The sequence below is a fragment of the Eptatretus burgeri genome, chromosome 7, assembly GCF_056783735.1.
Source record: "Eptatretus burgeri isolate ZD-2024b chromosome 7, Ebu_testis_v1, whole genome shotgun sequence".
NCBI classification, from domain to species: Eukaryota; Metazoa; Chordata; class Myxini; order Myxiniformes; family Myxinidae; genus Eptatretus; species Eptatretus burgeri.
The window spans coordinates 81,748,814-81,768,949 of NC_140967.1; the positions used below are offsets into that span (position 1 = coordinate 81,748,814).

Genomic DNA, 20,136 nt, shown 5'->3' on the forward strand with positions numbered 1-20,136 from the left:
CCCCCTCCCTCCCTCCTCCTCCCCCCTCTCTCCTCTCCTCTCCCTCCCTCCTCTCCCTCCTTCCTCCTCTCCCCTCCCTCCTCTTCCCTCCTCCCCTCCTCTCTTCCTCTCTCCCCTCCTTCTTCTCTCCTCCTCTTCTCCTCTCTCCCTCCCTCCCCTCTCTCCCTCTCCTCCCTCCTCCCCCTCCCTCCTCCTCTCCCTCCCCTCCCTCCCTCCCTCCCTCTTCCTCCCTCCCTCCTCTTCCCCTCTCTCCCTCCCTCCTTCTTCCCCTCCCTCCTCTTCCCCCTCTCTCCCCTCCCTCCTCTTCCCCCTCCCTCCTCTTCCCCCCCTCCTCTCCTTCCCTCCTCTCTCCCTCCCTCCTCTTCCCCTCCCTCCTCTTCCCCTCCCTCTCCCCTCCCTCCTCTTCCCCCTCCCTCCTCTTCCCCTCCTCTCCCTCCTCTCTCCCTCCTCTTCCTCCTCCTCCCTCCTCCCCCTCTTCCTCCTCCCTCCTCCTCTTCCTCCTCCCTCCTCTTCCCCCTCTCCCCTCCTCTTCCTCCTCTTCCTCCTCCCTCCTCTTCTCCCTCCTCTCTCCTCCCTCTCCTCTTCCCCTCCCTCCTTCTTCTCCCTCTCCCTCCCTCCTCTTCCCTCTCCCTCCCTCCTCTTCCCCTCCCTCCTCTTCCTCCCTCTCCCCCTCCCTCCTCTTCCCCCTCCCTCCTCTTCCCCCCTCCCTCCTCCCCTCCTCCTCCTCCCCTTCTCCCCTCCCTCCTCTCCCCCTCCTCCCCCCCCTCCCTCCTCTTCCCCTCTCCCTCCTTCTTCCCCCTCCCTCCTCTTCTTCCTCCTCCCTCCTCTTCCCCTCCCTCCTCTTCCCCTCTCCCTCCTCTTCCCCCTCCCTCCTCTTCCTCTCCCTCCTCTTCCCCCTCTCCTCCTCTTCCTCCTCTTCCCCCTCCTCCCCTCTTCCTCCTCCCTCCTCCCTCCTCTTCCCCTCCCTCCTCTTTCTCCCCTCTTCCCTCCCTCCTCTCTCTCCTCCTCCCTCCTCTTCCCCTCTCCCTCCTCTTCCCCCTCCTCTCCCCTCCCTCCTCTTCCCTCCCTCTCTCCTCCCTCTCCCCCTCCCTCCTCTTCCCCCTCTCCCTCCCTCCCTCCTCTCCCTCTCCCTCCTCTTCCCCTCTCCCTCCTCTTCCCCCTCCCTCCTCTTCCTCCCTCCCTCCTCTTCCCCTCTCCCTCCTCTTCCCCTCTCCCTCCTCTTCCCTCCTCCCCTCCTCTCCTCCTCCTCTCCTCCTCTCTCCCTCCCTCCTCTTCCTCCTCCCCCTCTTCTTCTCCTCTTCCTCCTCCCTCCTCTTCCCTCCTCTCCCCTCCCCCTCCCTCCTCTTCCCCCTCTCCCTCCTCTTCTCCTCCCTCCTCTTCTCCCTCCCTCCTCTCCTCCCTCCCTCCTTCTTCCCCCTCCCTCCTCTTCCTCCTCCCTCCTCTTCTCCCTCCTCCCTCCTCTTCCTCCTCCCTCCTCTTCCCCTCTCTCCCTCCCTCCTCTCTCCCCTCTCCCTCCTCTTCCCCCCCTCCCTTCCTCTTCCCCTCCCTCCCTCCTCTTCCCCCTCTCCCTCCTCTTCCCCCTCCCTCCTCTTCCCCTCTCTCTCTCTCCCTCTCTTCCCCCTCCCTCCTCTTCCCCCCTCCCTCCTCTTCCCTCCCTCCTCTTCCCTCCCTCCTCTTCCCTCTCCCTCCTCTTCCCTCCTCCCTCCTCTTCCCTCTCCCTCCTCTTCCTCCTCTTCCCTCTCTTCCTCCCCCTCCCTCCTCTTCCCCCTCTCCCTCCTCTTCCTCCCTCCCTCCTCTTCCCCCTCCTCCCTCCTCTTCCCCTCCCTCCTCTTCCCCTCTCCCTCCTCCTCCCCCTCCCTCCCTCCTCTTCCCTCCCTCCTCTCCCCTCTTCTTCCTCCTCCTCTCCTCTTCCTCCTCTTCCTCCTCCCTCCTCTTCCCCCTCCCCTCTTCCTCCTCCCTCCTCTTCCCTCCCCCTCCCTCCTCTTCCTCTTCCCCTCTCCCTCCTCTTCTTCCCCTCCTCCCCTTCTTCCTCCTCCCTCCTCTCTCCCCTCCTCTTCCTCCCTTCTTCCTCCTCCCTCCTCTTCCCCCTCCCTCCTCTTCCTCCTCCCTCCTCTTCCCCCTCTCCCTCCTCTTCCCCTCTCCCTCCTCTTCCTCCCTCCCCCTCTCTCCCCTCCTCTTCCTCCTCCCCTCCTCCCTCCTCTTCCCTCCCTCCCTCCTCTTTCCTCTTCCTCTCCCTCCTCTTCCCCCTCTCCCCTCCCTCCTCTTCCTCCCCTCCCCTCCCTCCTCTTCCCTCCTCCCTCCTCTTCCCCCTCCCTCCTCTTCCCCTCTCCCTCCCTCCTCTTCCTCCTCTCCCTCCTCTTCCTCCTCTCCTCCCTCTTCCCCCTCCTCCCTCCTCCCTCCTCTTCCCCCTCTCCCTCCTCTTCCTCCTCCCTCCTCTTCCCCCCTCTCCCTCTCTTCCCTCCTCCCTCCTCTTCCTCCCTCCCTCCTCCCCCTCTCCCTCCCTCCTTCCTCTCCCTCCTCTTCCCCCTCCCTCCTCTTCCCCTCTCCCTCCTCTTCCCCTCTTCCTCCTCCCTCCTCTTTCCCCCTCTCCCTCCTCTTCCTCCTCCCTCCTCTTTCCCCCTCCCTCCTCCTTCCTCTTCCTCTCCCCCTCTCCTCCTCCCTCCTCTTTCCCCCTTCCTCCCTCCTCTTCCTCCTCCTCCCCCTCCTCCTCTTCCTCCTCCCTCCTCTTCCCCTCTCCCTCCTCTTCCCCTCTCCCTCCTCTTCCTCCCTCCCTCCTCTTCCCCTCCTCTCCTTCCCTCCCTCCTCTCTCTCTCCTCTCCCTCCTCTTCCTCCTTCTCCCTCCTCTTCCCTCCCTCCCTCCTCTTCCTCTCTCCCTCCTCCTCTTCCCCCTCCCTCCTCTTCCTCTCTCCCTCCTCTTCCCTCTCTTCCCTCCCTCCTTCTTCTCCCCCTCTCCTCCCTCCTCTTCCCTCCCTCTTCCTCCTCCCTCCTCTTCTCCTCCTCCCTCCTCTTCCCCTCCTCCTCTTCCTCCTCCTCTTCCTCCTCCCTCCTCTCCTCCTCCCTCCTCTTCCCCTCTCCCTCCTCTTCTCTCTCCCCTCTCCTCCTCCTCTTCCCCTCCCTCCTCTTCCCTCTCCCTCCTCTTCCCCTCTCCCCCTCCCTCCTCTTCCTCCCCTCTTCCTCCTCCCTCCTCTTCCCCCTCTCCCTCCTCTTCCTCTCCCCTCCTCTTCCCCCTCCTCCTCTTCCTCCTCCCTCCTCTTCCCCCCTCCCTCCTCTCTCCCTCCTCCCTCCTCTTCCCCCTCTCCCTCCTCTTCCCCTCCCCTCCTTCCTCCTCTTCCTCCTCCCTCCTCTTCCCCCTCCCTCCTCTTCCTCCTCCCTCCTCTTCCTCCTCTTCCCCCTCTCCTTCTCCTCTTCCTCCTCCCCTCCTCCCTCTCCTCTCTCTCCCTCTCCCTCCTCTTCCTCTCCCCCTCCCTCCTTCTCTTCCCCTCTCCTCCTCTTCCCCTCTCCCTCCTCTTCCCCTCTCCCTCCTCTTCCTCTCCTCCCTCTCCCTCCCTCCTCCTCTCCCCTCTTCCCTCCTCTCACCCTCCCTCCTCCTCTCCCCCTCCCTCCTCCTCCTCCTCCCTCCTCTTCCCTCCCTCCCTCCTCTTCCCCCTCTCCCTCCTCCTCCCTCTCTCCCTTCCTTTCCCTTCTCCCTCTCTCCCTCCCTCCCTTTCTCCTCCTCTCTCCCCTCTCTCCTCCTCTCTCCCCCTCCTCCCTCTCTCTCCTCCTCCTTCTCTCTCCTCCCTCCTCTCTTCTCCTCCTCCCCTCCCTCCTCTTCCCCCTCTCCTCCTCTTCCCCTCTCCCTCCCTCTTCCTCCTCCCTTCCTCCTCCTCTCTCCCTCCCTCCTCTCCCTCCCTCCTCCTCTCCTCCCTCCTTCTTCCCCCTCTCCCCTCCTCCTCCTTCTCCTCCCTCCCTCCTCTCTCCTCCTCTCTCCCTCCTCCTCTCTCTTCCTCCCTCCTCTTCCTCCTCCCTCCCTCCTCCTCCTCTCCCCTCTCTTTCTTCCTCCTTCTCCCTCTCTCCTCTCCCCTCCTCTCCCTCCCTCCTCCCTCCTTCCTCCCTTCTCCTCCCCCTCTCCTCCCTCCTCTTCCTCTCCTCCTCCCTCCTCCTCCCTCTCCCTCCTCTCCCTCCTCCTCTTCTCCCTTCCTCCTCCCTCCTCCCCTCTCCCTCCTCCCTCTTCCTCCTCCCTCTCTTCCCTCCCTCCCTCCCCTCTTCTCCCCTCCTCCTCCCTCCTCCTCCTCTCCTCCCTCCTCTCCCCCTCCCTCCTCCCTCCTCCCTCCCTCCTCTTCCCCTCTCCCTCCTCTCCCCCTCCCTCCTCCTTCTCTCCTCTCCTCCTCCTCTCTTCTTCCTCTCCCTCCTCTTCCTCCTCCCCCTCTTCCCTCCTCCCTCTCTTCTCCCCTCCTCTCCTCCCTCTCCCTCCCTCCCTCCTCCTCTCCCTCCCTTCTCCTCCTCCTCCCCTCCTTCTCCTCCTTCCCTCCCCTCTCTCTCTCCCTCCTCTTCTCCCCTCCCTCCCTCATCCTCTCCCCTCCCCTCTCTCTCTCCCTCCTCTCCCCTCCCTCCCTCATCCTCTCCCCTCCCTCTCTCTCCCTCCTCTCCCCCTCCCTCCCTCATCCTCTCCCTCCCTTCTCTCTCCTCCCTCCCTCATCCTCTCCCTCCCTCCTCCTTCTCCCCTCCCTCCTCCTCCTTTCTTCCCCTCTCCTCCTCTCTCTCTCTCTCCCTCTCTCCCTCCCTCTCACCTCCCTCCTCCTCTCCCCTCCCTCCCTCATCCTCTCCCTCCTCCTCCTCTCCCCTCCCTCTCCCTCCTCTCCTCCCTCCTCCTCCCTCCCCTCCCTCCTTCCTCTCCCCCTCCCTCCTTCCTCCTCTCCCCTCCCTCCTCCCTCTCCCTCCCTCCTCCTCTTCCCTCCTCCTCCTCTCCCCTCCCTCCTCCTCTCCCCCTCCCTCCTCCTCTCCCCTCTCTCTCTCTCCTCTCCCCTCCCTCCTCTCCCCCTCTCTCTCTCCTCTCCTCCCTCCCTCCTCTCCCCTCTCCCTCCCTCCTCTCCCCTCCCTCCCCCTCCTCTCCCCCTCCCTCCCCTCCTCTCCCCTCCCTCCCTCCTCTCCCCTCCCCTCCCTCCCTCCTCCTCTCCCCCTCCCCCCTCCCCCTCCTCTCCCCCTCCCCTCGCTGACGGGTCAATAAAGTGGGGTGGGCAGGGGGGAGGTGTTTTGTTTTGATTCCTGTTTTGTGAGGAGGTTCACATCTCGCAGTTTCTGTAAAGTTGTGGTTACCTGCTTGGTAATGGTCTTTGTCAGGTCACAAGACTTTGTATGGTTGGTGTTGTTGTCATCTCATAAAGCCTTGGCTTGGTTGTTATAGTTAATGCGGTTCATCACGACTGTGGCACGGCCTTTGTCAGCAGGGACGATGACGTTGGATTTGTCCTGGCAGAGACTTCATAGTGCCTTCGACTCGTCAGTTATTTCTTACATACAACATGCTTCTGAAACCACAAGCTACGTGAGTACAATGTCAACATCACCCACAAACCACAATCATCCTTACAAGCACAACCTGAACAAATTTGACAGAAATAACGTCATCTATAGAATCCCATGTTAAGATTGTGAAACCAAATACGTTGGCCAAACGTCCAAATGCTGCATGGCTTATCCACATGGCTAACCGAACATCGATGTGCTGCAAAGCGACAAGACAAGTTGTCCTTGGTTGCAACACACACACGCGCACGCACGCACGCGCACGGAATCAGACAAGTATCCTTGGCACAGGATCATCAAGGGTGAACCGTGAGATTATCGAGGCCTGGTACTCTTGTGAAAACTCCATCAACCGACACATCGACTTACATCCCACAACCAAAGCACTACACCATCGATTACAACATCAACACAAACAGCAGTGTCATTCAATTGCAAGGAACAGCGAATGCAAAACCATGCACCAATAAATTCCACATTCTTGTGCCACCTCCAGTTGACCGTCAGGCATGGACAGCCAGTTTGTGAAGTCTTGGGCAAAAAACTTACTGCAACTGACCCCAAGAGGTAAGGTGGATGTCAATGGCGAAACTGCAAATGCCGAATCTGCGAAGGGCACGGGTGGGAACCCTCACATAATTTCCTCATTCTGCTTTTAACTCAATCTCTATATTTTCATTCCAATCACAAATTAATACTATACCATTAATATAACAAAATACAAACACTTGTGAGGTAAACGAATGTAGAATCCGTTCTCACGTGACAACCAATACAGAAAAATCTGCCAGCGAGAAAGGGCGGACACAAAACACATTGTACGGATCGAAAATTGAAATCAGAATTGTATTTAAAAATTTATGAAACCTCCCACACACCTATAAATACATCTGGTGGGACCTCAAAATGTTCCACAAAAGGTTTGACGGGGCTAGTCCCAAAACTGTGGGAGTAGTTCGGAGATAAATCTATGGACAGACACTCCTGCTTTATAATACAGACATATACATACACACACTCTCCACCATAAAAAAAACAACCAAGCACATAACTGTTGTTGATCCAATTTATTTATGTGACTTCATGAAACACAGATGTGGGTGTATAGAATATATTATTTAAATACAGTAGATGTGGGTGTGTCGCAAACCTCTGACAGAGATGAATACTGAATAATTGCATGTCCATTTCATTGTGACCTCATCACGAAATACTGCATTGTGACGAATATTTTCACATTGGGATCCAATGTAGAAGTACTAATGTTAATCCCGGGTATGTCTACTTCTGACAGCAATCGCTGCATTGCACTGTTCTTGCATTGGCCGTATGAGCACTCAAATCTGAGCCTGGGGAATGGCATTTCACACTCGAAACAGCTCCTGTTCCAGCTCATCGAGGGCTTGTGGCTACTTTGGCAAGATACAAATGCAACAATCAATGTTCAATTGGATTTAAATCTAGAAAGATGGCAGGCCACAGTGCCATGACATTAACGTTGGCATTGACAAAAACGCTCCTTGTTCGAATGACCCTATGAACAAGGAGCATTGTCATGCATAAGGATTATTCCTAGACCATGTTGTTGAAGGCTAGGCAACATGTTGATATAAGATCTCATTAATGCATTGATCTTACATCAGATTGGCATGGATATGGATCAGGTTGGTGTGAAAGATTTCAGCAATATTCCCCCACATCATGACATTTCCATGTTCAAAATTTGAGGCTTATTGGACACAGACGAGCATATCGCTCATTGCATCTTCTGTAGATACAAGCACTGGCATCACATCACGCCTTTCAAGGATTTGTCACTAAACATAACTTGTCCATTGCCTCCGTATTAATCAGTTGTGCTGATTTGAGCACTGCAGCGTGCTTGGATGTCACTGCGCAAGTCTTGGATGCTGAACAGAATGACAAGCACGGATCCCTACATCATGGAGACGCCTCAAGACGGTGTTGACACTTATCCTGCGAGGTCCAGTGAGTGCATTTGCAGTACTCGAGGCAGTTTGAAACCAACTGAGTAGAGTTGTGCAAATGTATCGATCCTGAGTGAGAGTCATTATCCTGGGACATCACTTCTTGGCACATCTCTTGTTGATCCAGTGGCTAGATAACATCTTCTGAGGTCATAAATAGTCCTTGCCTCACATTAAAGAGCCTTGCAACATGGATAATGAAAGACCCTGCTTGAAGGTGTCCAATGATTTGATAACTCATTTTCTGACAGAAATGGCATTGTAATGGATTGTTAAAGGAGGTCTTTAGTATGTTTTTTAATGATCCACATGCTCGTATCTCTAAAATACTATTTAAAATTTGCTCAGAACTCAAATCAACCACTCCCTTCAGGAGCTGCCTGGGGGGGGGGTGGGGGTTATAGTGGGATGAGTGGGGCAAATATATTTTGTGCTGTGGCTAATAATCCCCCGTCTGCAGCAGGGGTCAGTAAAGCACTTGCACTGTAGCATGTTTACAGCCGAAAATAACAAGTTGTCCCCTTCCCACCCCCCCCCCCCATCGGGGCAGGAGGGGGCGGTGGGTGCACCCATGATCTCAGCATGTGTAATACCAACACGGATGCAAAATTTGGTGGAGATTGACGCAGCCCTGTTATTTTCTATGATTTTCAGGAAGTGAGTGTGCGTGTGCCCCACCACACACACACGATGATTAGATGAGACAAAGTCACTGGGCTTGGGGGAGGCACAATCACTTCCCGGGTACCGGCGATGTCACAACAATGGGGCCGCTTTTCTTACCACATGATGGGGCATTTCCTCCGGATTAACTTCCTCCTCCCCATGGATGACAACCCATGAGGAATGTCCATGTTCTTAACCTCTTAACTGTTCTCTGTCTTCTACCACCTCCTTTCTGGTCTTGCACCCTCTGATATTTCCATGCTTTGTCATCCCTCCCCTCCCCCCCCCCCCTTCCCCCAGATTTCTGCAGGTTGCAAGTGGTCCTCCATCAACCGCATTCTGGTGAAACTACCAAAATCCAGATTCACTGCTCACCTTCACTCATTCGTTCCTCTTTTTCCCACCTGTGGAATCAACTTCCACATTCTCTTCAATCTCCTTCTTCCAACCTGGTCTTCAAGACAGCTGTTTACCACCACCCCCCATCAAAAACCATGATCTTTTCTGTCCCTCCTAACGCCCCCACCGACTTCCAAATTTTCAGTTTTTCCTTCCTGAGAGTTTGCTTCTGTATCCATCCTGTCTATCTCCTGCATATTACTCCTCACACACTACTTGTCCAAGTCTCCAACTATTTTGTCCTTCAACCCTGTTGTTGGTGTTTCTCCAGTGTTTCTCTCTGCTGTTCCTTTTGATGTGTTGTGTCCTGATCCGTTCAGTGCTGTCGTGCTTCCACGAGCTTTGATCTTGTGTACAATTTTATTTTTTTTAACATATTACAAATGAGAGAATTATTTGAAGAACAAATAAAGCCACAAAAGGAAAAATAAACCAAAAAACAAACATTTAATATTGTACAGCACAAGAATTGTCTTTTGCAGGTCAGTAAACAGAATGTACAGGGTCAAGTGCTGTCGTTCCATCCACGTAAATGTTTCCGGAGTGGTACCCACAATGGGAAGTGAGCAAACAGAACAAAGGTATTACAGCGTTCAATGGAAAAGGATAATTACAAAAGCAGCCCTCGGACCTGGGCAGATGTACGTGGAATTACAGCAGCCAGGTTACCATAGGCCTGTCCAGGTGCTGTCAACGCCATGTAGACATCCTCGTAGGCATCACATACAACCTCTGCTGATCTTTTTTTCACTTTTTCCCTATGAAATTACAATAAAAAGCAATCTCTCTCTCTCTTGAAAAAAAATAAAAAATTAAAATCTTCCATTGCAACTTTTATACAAACTACACAAACGAATAAGAACTTAGTGAATGCAAAACACAATTCACAAGTCCTCAAAACTGCATATTTGTTTTTTAAAATGCATCACATGTGCTCACCTTAGGGTTGCACTGAGCAATAAATCCAGCTGAGGCAGGATAAGATGGTCTGGTGATGAAAGGTAACGATCAAATTGCATCTGAAAGTTACAGAGTAAGTGACCCAAAGAACATGGTACCATACAGAATTGTTCCCACTTGGGATAACACATACACATTATGAATAAAGGCATATTCACCATGGCAGTCTTAACCGAAGAAACATCGAGAGTTGGCTCTTCAGATAGCGGGGTCTGCGCAACATCAGGATAAGCAGCAAATGAGTACAACAAATAAAATTATTAGACGGTGATGCATGTCAAAAATAAACTGGAGGAAATGGAGTGACTTACCTGTGAGCCTTTTCTCTGCTGCAGAAATGCATAGATCGAGCCGAGCCCAGCACTGCTCAGCACAAAAGAAGCATTCTCACTCACCAACGTATCCAGGTGTGCATCAATCTACAAAATGCACAACTCGGGTACATACACTCAGTACTTACAGTTAACCCCCATATGCTAACCTTTCCCGAAGTTAAACTGACAAATCTTGGCAAAAACTTGCATTGTGTGCTAAGCACTTCATGACCTGCAATAAGCTCAAACAAGGCAAAGAAATCACATGTGCCAGTGTGGGAACTTATGGAGTGAAAGAAAGGAAGATGAAATGAACGAATATTAAGTGTGTCACCTCGATATGTTACGATAATAATTGGAGAAGTATAACTGTTTGTGTGTTTGATGTTTATAGTTTGCGATGCGTTGGTTTGTTTGGTTGTCCCTTCGTTTGTTTCTGTGTTTGTTATTTTATTCCTTCGTTTATTTGTAAGTTTGTTCCTTCATTTGTTTGTGCATTTGACCGATATTTATTCCTGAACTACCGGACAGAAGGAGATGAAAACTGGTAGTTGCACCCCAATTCTCTCTATGTAACTCTGCATCATGTGATTGCACGTCTTCCAGTGGGAACGGGAATCACAAGTCACACTAAAATACACCAATTCTGGGGGAATAAGTCAGGTCAGGTATGGGAGCATGCGCCAGAGCAGCGTGTCACTGCATCCACTTTCCGTTGGTACTCCAGGGTCCTACGTCTGGCTATCCCCAAGGCAGATGCCTGGCCCATCTCCATCTCCTTAAGATGCTGATCAACCGACTGCAACCACGAAGCACGTGGTCAGCCCAATGGCCTCCTCCACTCACGAGGCTCCCTCGCTGAGAGAATCTTGATCAGTGGCAGGAAAACGAGCCACATGTCCATACATCTGCAGCTGACGCTCACAGACAATGCAGGTAACAAATCTCATTTGAGTCTCTCAGCAACCGCTCGTTGGACACAAAGTCCGACCAGCGATAGCCAAGGATTCTCCGAAGAGACCTGGTACCAAAGGAATTATATCTCCGTCTCAGATCCCTGGTCAGAGTCCAAGTCTCACATCAGAAGAGCAAGACTGGAAGCACCAAGGACCTGAAGACTCGGATTTTCGTCCTCCTGCACAGGTACCGACAGCGCTACACCCCATCATCCAGTGAATCCATGACTCCCCAGGCCCAAACCAGACGTCGATCGACCTCTGGCTCACAGCCAGCTGAGACATGAATATCACTGCCAAGGTACATGAATCTCTACGTGGCCTGAACATCCTCACCACAAACAGGTACAGACAGGATAGCAGCATCCATGATGTCATTGAAAGCCTGGATCTTAGTTTTGAGCCAGGAAACCTGTAATCTCAGCAGCTCAAACTCCTCATTCAGAACCTTGAGGGCCCCCAAAAGGATGTCCAGAGTCTCCGCAAAGATGACTGCATCGTTGCCAAATCAAGGTCAGAGATCGTGACATTCCCAAACGATGCACCGCAGCTTGATCTCTCCGACGTCCTCCCACGAATCCAGTCCATATAAGCACTGAAAAGTGTGGGTACCAGTACACACCCCTTACAAACTCCAGTAACAAGAGGAAATAAGGCAGAGATGGTATCACCACATCTCACAACACTCTCAGTACCAGAGTATAGCTCAGACATCAGATTAATCAGTTTTGGTGGCAACCCACGGAGACCAAGAATCCTCCAGAAGGCATCCCGGTTCACTGAATCAAACGCATTCCAGAGATCAACATAGATTGCAAGCAGCCCCTGCCGTAACTCTCGTCTGTGTTCGGTGAGGACCTGAAGAGCAAGGATACAGTCAATCGTTGACCTCTTTGGTGTAAAGCCTGACTGCTCTGGACGCTGGTGCTCAAGCAGATGGTGGCGAACCTTATCGAGAAATATGTGAGCAAAGACCTTGCCCGGCACTGAGAGGAGCGTCAGTCCTCGGTCGTTGTTGCAGTCCTGGCGATCACCCTTCCCTTTCCAGAGAGGGACAACAAGGCCCCTCTTCCAGTCAGTTGGGAAGATGCCTGTGTTCCAGGGAATAATTCCATCCACAAGTACAGTTTCTTCGCTAGTTACACACAAAACAGGAGATATTTTCAAATTCTGTGTATCTGACATGACGAAATAGAATGTTCCTGTGCATGCATGTGCAGAAGGGAAAATTGTTGGAAGACCCACACAAAATAAAATGAGTAAAGAACTGGGTTACGCACATGCATGCACCCTTAAACTAGTGATACTAGCCGTGCCGACCCATCACTTTGCTGACGGGTTTAATCAAAAGACTTGTTGCACTTCCAAAATATATTGCACATCGATTTGTGTCTCAATGAGGATGTAAAATGAAGGAAGTGAAACACAAAAATGGGATATTTTATAACACGTTCTTCTTCTTCTTGTTCTTGCTGCTGTCGTCGTCGTGGCTGTTGTTATTACCCTCGCCAAAGGAGAGGGTATTACATCGTCTTTATTTGCTTCTTTGTTTGCCCACACAGAATGTGCTAACGCAGGCCACAAACACCACCTAGTGGTAAGCCAGTAGAACACATTCTCTTTTTTCAACCGAGTACCTCTATAAAGTACAGTGAACTCTCAAATATCGCAGTTTTGACCAATCGAGGGCAACCTCTTTATGTACCGATTTCGTAATCATGGGCTTAATTTCGAACAATCGAGGGTTAGCTGTGATGGTTATCTTGCACCACGAGGCTTTCGCACCAGCAATAATGGAATTGTGCCAAAGTGTAAAATGATACACAAAAGTGATTCTTTTCGTTTTATTTATTCGCTGGTTATGAAGCTGCAGAAAGAAGGATTTGTTTCAAAATTAGTTTTTCTGTTCTCCTCATCATTTCAAAAGTGAATGTTGAGCATCTCAATGCAGCGTGAGAAGCGGTTGCCATAAACAGCGTGAGAAGCAGCCGAGAGAGATGAACGCACAGACAGACGCCACGGTTCACAATATATAATAGACAACTTCCCTTCCAAGATGCTTCAACACAGAAAGAGACCATTGAGCCCATGAAGCCTGTACAATGGTTGCCAACCTATGACTTTTTTGTATACAATCAAGGCTCGTGGAAGAGCGAGAACACGAAATGGATCAGGTGCAACAGGACAAAAGGAACAGTAGCGAGGGTGGGAGGGGGACATCAACAGTGGAGCTGAAGGACAAAATAGAGGGAGAATTGGACAAACAATTGGGTAAAGAACAATGGGGTGGACAGGATGGATATGGGGAAACTTCTTCCTCCCCCCCAATCCTCCTTATCCCCCTCCTGTCTCTCCCCCACTCCCCTGCCGCTCTCCCCTCTCTCCTCCACTCAGACTGTGTGGTTTGTCATTGGCTTTCCAACAGCAGTTCGGGCAGGAATTTGTAATTTGGCCATGGTGCTGGCAATAACTCGCCCACTCTTCGTGAAGGACACCGTAGGGATCTTAACATCCATTTATGAATGTTGGAAGACAGGACGCCCAGTTTAACGCGTAGGAATGACACACATCGATGCTTCACCATGCCTGCGAAACACCAGGATGACATTTTATAACTAGGTCGAGCTTCTAACCCAGGATTGACAGCTTAGAGTCAAGTGTGGGTACCTTGAGGTAATCCTGTCAGAGGTCATATTGTAACACACTGTCAACAAACAAACTGTGATTCGATGTTGTATGTATACGTTAAAAATGTAATATAATAAAAGCAGAATCAAAAAAAAAAAAAAAAAATCGCCACTGGTGTCCCTGGCCGGTGTAAAATTAAATTAGGTATACAATAATTACCTTCAAAAGAGTGAAAAATTACATTTTGGAGCCATTTTACCTCATATCCCACGAGCGTATTACATCGGGTTGAGAGAAATCACTTTTTCCTAAATTTTATCCGATTTCACTCAACATTTTGACTCATTATTTTGGCCATGAGTTTCGATTGTCAAATATGGAATCAGATTTTGAATATCAGCTTTTAATAAGCCTATACGATAATCTTTCCAGGAGTCAATCACATTGCACCCAGCCTCACAAAGCCAATCAGCGTCGGGGCAAACAAACGAACGGACAGCCATCTCTGCCATGTATGTATGTATGTATGTATGTATGTATGTATGTATGTATGTATGTATGTATGTATGTATGTATGTATGTATATATATATATATATATATATATATATATATATATATATTCAGAAGTGGATTCTTCATTCTGCAGGTAGGATCGTAGACATGGAGTTCTTGAAGGAGCAGGAGTGAGGGACATTGAACGAAGATTCAATGCCATTCCAGCAAAGGACTTCTGTGACTCCATTGGACCGACTCAATATGTGAACTATCCAACATGGATTTCTCCAAATGGCATTTGGCATCTCCTCCGTCTGGCCATCCCCCGGGCAGATGCCAGGCCCATCCCCATCTCCTTGAGATGATGGTCAACCTGCTGCAACCACGAGGCACGTGGTCAGCCCACTGGCCTCCTCCACTCATGAGACTCCCTCGCTGAGAGAATCTGGTGAGCAGGATCAGCGTCAGGATAACGAGCCACATGCCCATACAGCCGCAACTGACGCTCACGGACCATGCAGGTAACAAATCTCATCCGAGTCTCTCTCAGCAACCGCTCGTTGGACACAAAATCCGACCAGCGATAGCCAATGATTCTCCGAAGAGACCTGGTACCAAAGGAATTAAGTCTCCGTCTCAGATCCTTGGTCAGAGTCCAAGTCTCGCATCAATAGAGCAAGACTAGAAGTACCAAGGACCAGAAGACTCGGACTTTCATCCTCCCGCACAGGTACCGGCAACGCCACACCCCATGATCCAGTGAATCCATGACTCCCCAGGCCCGACCCAGACGTCTATTGACCTCTGACTTACAGCCAGCAGAGACATGAATATCACTGCCAAGGTAAGTGAATCTCTCCACAACTTCAACATCCTCACCACAAAGACACAGACAGGACAGCAGCATCCAAGATGTCACCGAAAGCCTGGATCTTAGTTTTGACCCAAGAAACCCGACTCTTCATTCAGCACCTCGAGGGCCCCCAAAAGGATATCTAAAGTCTCCGCAAAGATGACTGCATCATCTGCAAAATCAAGGTCCGAGATCTTGACATTCCCAAACGATGCACTGCAGCTTGATCTCTCCGACATCCTCCCTAAAATCCAGTCCATACAAGTGCTGAAAAGTGTGGGGGCCAGTACACACCCCTGACGAACTCCAGTAACAACTGGAAATAAGTCAGAGATGGTACCACCACACTTCACAGCACTCTCAGTACCAGAGTCGAGTTCAGACATCAGATTGATCAGTTTTGGTGGCACCCCACGAAGACCAATAATCCTCCAGAGGACATCCCGATTCACTGAATCGAATGCTTTACAGAGATCAACATAGGCTGCAAGCAGCCCCTGCCGAAACTCTCGCCTGCGTTCGGTGAGGACACGAAGAGCAAGGATACGGTCAATCGTTGACCTCTTTGGTGTAAAGCCTGACTGCTCTGGACGCTAGTGCTCAAGCAGATAGTGGCGAACCCTATCAAGAATTATCTGAGCAAAGACCTTGCCCGGCACTGAGAGCAGCGTCACCCCTCGGTAGTTGTTGCAGTCTTGGCGATCACCCTTCCCTTTCCAGAGAGGAACAACAAGGCCCCTCTTCCAATCAGTTGGGATGATGCCTGTGTTCCAGGCAGAGCACAAAACTGCATGCAACGACACGAGTGCAGCATTTCCACCAGCCTTGAGAAGTTCAGCATGGATGCCACAGATCCCTGGAGCTTTGCCCGTTTCAACTGGTTCACCATATCGACTACCCCTGATGTTAACTTTGCCTGGGAATTCTTCCACAGAAACCTGCTCTCTCTCATGCACAGATTCATCCCATCTTGTCTTCAATTATCCTACCCTTCTTCCCACCCATGGCACACTGAATCCCGTGGTGAGGCAGTTGCTCTGAACCAACTTGCCTTCTCTTCCTGGAAGGCAAATCCAACCGAAGGCAATCTCAGTGCATTCCAAAAAGTCCGCAACAAAGTGTGTGTCCACTCAAACTTTCAGTCTTATGTCCCTCATCTAAAACCTGATGGCACCTCGTTAAATCTGTCTCTGGGGTATGCTCCAATTGCATCCCTTCCATCCCTTCCCTCTCTTCAAATGACACCACAGCTGATTATGCTTGTGAGAAGGCTGAATGCATTAATTATATGTATGCTTCTAAATATTGTCCCCAACCCCTCACTCTTGGGACCCATCCTTCCACGTCGTACACAACTGTTCCTGGACTCTGTCTTTTGCACCTGAGAAGGTGGAAAAGCTTCTTTAAACCCTCGACTGACTTTGCAACTGGACCAGACGACGTCAGCTCACGTGTCCTAAAAACCTGCTCTACTGCTCTTGTACATCCTCTCTATGCCCTTTTCCACCTGTCATTTGCACTAGGTCATCTTCCATCTGCTTGGAAGTCCGCCAACATCACTGCACTGCATAAAAAGGTGCAAAAACTGATCCCCTCAACTACAGACCAATCATCAGCAAGGTCATGGAATCCATCATCGCAGTTGATATTGTTACGGCTGTGGAAATGAAATTCTTCCTTTTCTCCAAGAACTTCATCTCAGATCACCAATTTCGTTTCAGACCAGGTCACTCCACCTTGGACATACAGCTTCTGCTCACCCAATAATGAATGAAGGCCCTCAATGTCAGACATGAGATCAGGGCTGTTAATCTGGACATATCTCATGCTTTTGATACAATCTGGCATCTTGCCTTACTCTCCAAGCTCTCTGCCTATGGCATCCAAGGCCAACTCCACACATGGCTGACTGATTTCCTCTCCTCTCGTAGCCAATGTGTGGCACTCAACGAAATCCTTTCATCTCCTCTCCCTGTCAAGGCTGGAGTGCCCCAATGCAATGTTCTGGGCCCAGTCCTATTCCTGATCTTCATCAATGATATCCCCAACTCTTTGTGAAATCCTCTTTGTCCATTTGCTGATGACTCCACCCTCTACCATAACATCCCTCATCCTTCAGACAGGCAGGCTGCAGTCTCTTGCCTCTCTTCAGACCTGGAAATAAAAATCACAAGCTGGTCAAACACTTGGAATATGTCTCTCAATCCTGACAAATCTCACACTCTCACTAACTAACTCTCTCTCTCTCTCTTTGAAATGACGAACTGGTAAACTCTCCTGTCTACTTTCTTAACAATCCTCTTGAGAAAGTTCAGTCATTCAAACTCCTGGGTCTCACTGTCAGCCATGATCTTTATTGGGCAAAGCACATTTCAAAGTTGGCCTCCAAAGCCAGCCACTGACTGGGCATCCTCCGTTGTACAACGTCCTTCCTTGGCACGCCTGAACTCCTGTCCACCTACAAAGCCTTCATCCACAGTTTGATGCAGTGCTACTCTCCCCTCTGGGCTGGCTCCCCTGCCTGACATCTTGCTCAGCTTGACACCGTGGAAACCAAGACCTTTAAGATTATTGGAATCTCCCACGACGAAGTTGAGTCTATGAGTCTGTCACTTCGTCACCGTAGACAAGACAGTGGTCTCCGTTTTCTTCCTCCTCTTTTCTGGTTTTGCACCCTCTGCTCTTTCTGTGCTTTGGTTTCTACAGGACATACACAATCCACCATCAACCCCCTTCTGGTGAAGCTACCTAAATCCATGATCAATGCTCACCTCCACTCATTTGTTCCTCTTCTTTTTTGCCCTGTCTGTGGAATCAACTTCCACATCCCCTTCAATCTCATTCTTTCCTCCAGGTCTGCAAGACAGCTGTTCACCATCATCTCAGATCGTTACCAATCCAAAACCATTATCTTTTTGGCCTATTTTTACCCTCGTTAACCCCCCCACCCCTTCCCCGGCTGACAAATCCCTCCTCCTTACAATTTTCCAGTTTTCCCTCCTTGGAGTTTCCTTCTGTGACCATCTTGTCCACCCCATGCATGCATGTTCTGTGTCTGTTACATCCTGATCAGTTCAGTGTACTAGCTCTTCCACAAGCCGCGACTAGGTATACAAAAAATGACCATATCGGGTCATGGCAGGAAGACATTGGTTGTGGTATACCGAGGGGCAAATGATAGAGAGAAAGTTTACTCGGAGGATTTGAAAAACAGACACACGATATTAGGTAAGTGACTGAAAGCAAAGGCTTGTGATGTAATGTTTTCTGGAATTCTCCTAAGATTAGGAAATGGAATATAATTTACGAACAGAGCGATAGATGTCAACTTATGTAAGGAAGCATGGTGTAGGGTGGAAGGTTTTCCATTTAACAAGCAGTGGGAATCATTTCGGGGACAATGGGAGTGTTTCCAGAATGATGGCCATATGCTAAATAGAAAGGGGGCAGCAAGGTTTGCAGTGGGAATTGAAGAGGGAATTTAGGCTATTTTAGGTTAGAGAAGGATGGGGAAGGTATACAGAAAGGAACTGATGATATAATTGTGATTGGTAAGGCCAAGCAGAAAAAGTTAAACATATTCCACACCAATACCAGGAGTTCAAATAATAAGATGGAGAGCTTGAGGCCAAAGTTGATCGGGAGAAGTACGACATAGCTGCAGTAAGTGAGGCATGGTTTGAGGAGAGTAATTTGAGGATTAGAAAATGACAATGTGTATCTATCCATTGGGACCATACTCTGTGCAGAGCGTTCGTGCTGCCTAAGCAGTCTCCTTGGCTATTGGACACAATCCTGGACGGGTCACTACTCCAACACAGTATACCAGCATGCTGACACTCATTTTGCTGACCTCAGAAGAATGACTGGCAGAGTCAATCCCACCTGGTATTACTTCAACAGCTGAGTGGGATTTGAACTCAGGATCCCAAGCCCACCACCATTACCATTAAGCCAACAGCAGGCATAATGTGTACTGGTGTGATAGGAATGAGAGAATAGGAGGAGTCGCTGCAATCTGGGTAAAAGACAGCAATGCATCAAGAGAAAGAGGTGACATTGAGGGGATTAATGTGGAGAATTCTATATGGGTAGAGATCAGAGATTGTAATAACAGTAGGATATTGGTAAGATGTTTTTATAGGGCTCTGGATGTGAAGGAAGAGGAGGAAGGAGGAGTACATGAAGAATTGAGAAGGGCATGTGGGGTAAGGGTAGAGTATTGATTAGGGGGATTTTAACTTGCCAGGGATATGGTGGGTCCAGGAACAGGAAATGGCAAAGCAGATGAGGATTTCCTAGTTTTAGTCCAGGATTGCTTTTTAACCCAGTTTGTAGATAAGCCCAAGAGGGGGGGGGGGGTGCAGTGTTAGACCTCCTTTTTGGTAATGATCCCAATATGGTGGAGGGGGTGGAGGTAGGGGAGCATTTAGGAGCAAGTGACCATAACTTTGTGTGTGCAAAGATTATGTTAAGAGTTAGAGTTTGGGATAGTAGAGTAAGGCTATTACATTTCAGGTAACCAAACCTTGAGGGTATGAAGAGAGTGGTGATGCAGATTGGGAGACTCTAACAACAGGACAATCATCATGAGATAAATAATTGGAGATAGAAGGGTCTATGGATATTGGCAGGACTTGTAAGTAATTGGGAACATCTGTGCTGAGTGTGAAGTCTGTGAGAGGGTCTCATCAAAGGATAGTGTGTAGTCTGTGTTGTATATTCTTCACTGTAAAACTTCCTTCGCCGAGTCCTCCCCCCTCCCCCAAAAGATAAATTACAAGTAGAGAGAGGTACATTCAAAGTACACTGGCCCCATGCCAAATAAATAAATAACATATCCTCCTGCATCCAACATTGCCAGGGAGTTTTCGGCACCCAACGATGCTGCCATGCAGCACATGGAGATGCTATTGGGAGGGAGCGGTATACAATTATTTATCAATTGTGTAATTAAAATAAATAAATAACTGTAAAAGAATTTCTTTCTTCATCAATTGGCCAATAGCAAAAAAGACCTAAACCACCATCGTTTCATACAAATCTGTAACTTTTTGAAAATTAAGTAATTAATTGAAAAATGAATGATTAATCGATTAATTGATTAATCAAGAAATCAAAAACACCCTCTATAGCGAAATAATTTGTTCACTACCATATCCAAATATCATTTTTCCATCTCAAAAGGTGCATGAGATATTGCCCAGATGAGAAATGGAATAATTAATTAATTAATCGATAGTAATTAAGTAATTAGTAATCAATTAATTCATGAATCAAAAAATAAAATATACAGTTTTTGCTGAAGCACTTGTTCACTCAGACAAGCAAACAAATAAGAAAACGAACAAACAAACGGAAGGAAAACTGAGT

The 20,136-nt window shown here is 49.9% G+C and overlaps 1 protein-coding gene and 1 long non-coding RNA gene across 3 annotated transcripts in view; one reads left to right on the forward strand and one right to left on the reverse strand.

Moving 5' to 3' along the window:
• Positions 1-5,193: 5,193 nt before the first annotated feature.
• Positions 5,194-20,136, forward strand: part of LOC147023631 (uncharacterized) — a 32,627-nt gene continuing 17,684 nt past the window's right edge. Inside the window, exons 1-2 of the long non-coding RNA XR_015060310.1 lie at positions 5,194-5,521; positions 8,457-9,954. This is a non-coding gene — a long non-coding RNA (uncharacterized LOC147023631). The remainder of the gene's footprint in view (positions 5,522-8,456; positions 9,955-20,136) is intronic.
• COG6 (component of oligomeric golgi complex 6) overlaps positions 8,984-20,136 on the reverse strand; it is a 76,150-nt gene continuing 64,997 nt past the window's right edge. For both annotated transcript variants that reach the window (XM_085889254.1, XM_085889253.1), the window contains 4 exons: positions 9,827-9,934; positions 9,674-9,727; positions 9,495-9,574; positions 8,984-9,313 (listed from right to left, as the gene is read on the reverse strand). In XM_085889254.1, the coding sequence (XP_085745380.1) occupies positions 9,166-9,313; positions 9,495-9,574; positions 9,674-9,727; positions 9,827-9,934 (390 nt within the window). In that variant the 3' untranslated portion in view covers positions 8,984-9,165. The remainder of the gene's footprint in view (positions 9,314-9,494; positions 9,575-9,673; positions 9,728-9,826; positions 9,935-20,136) is intronic.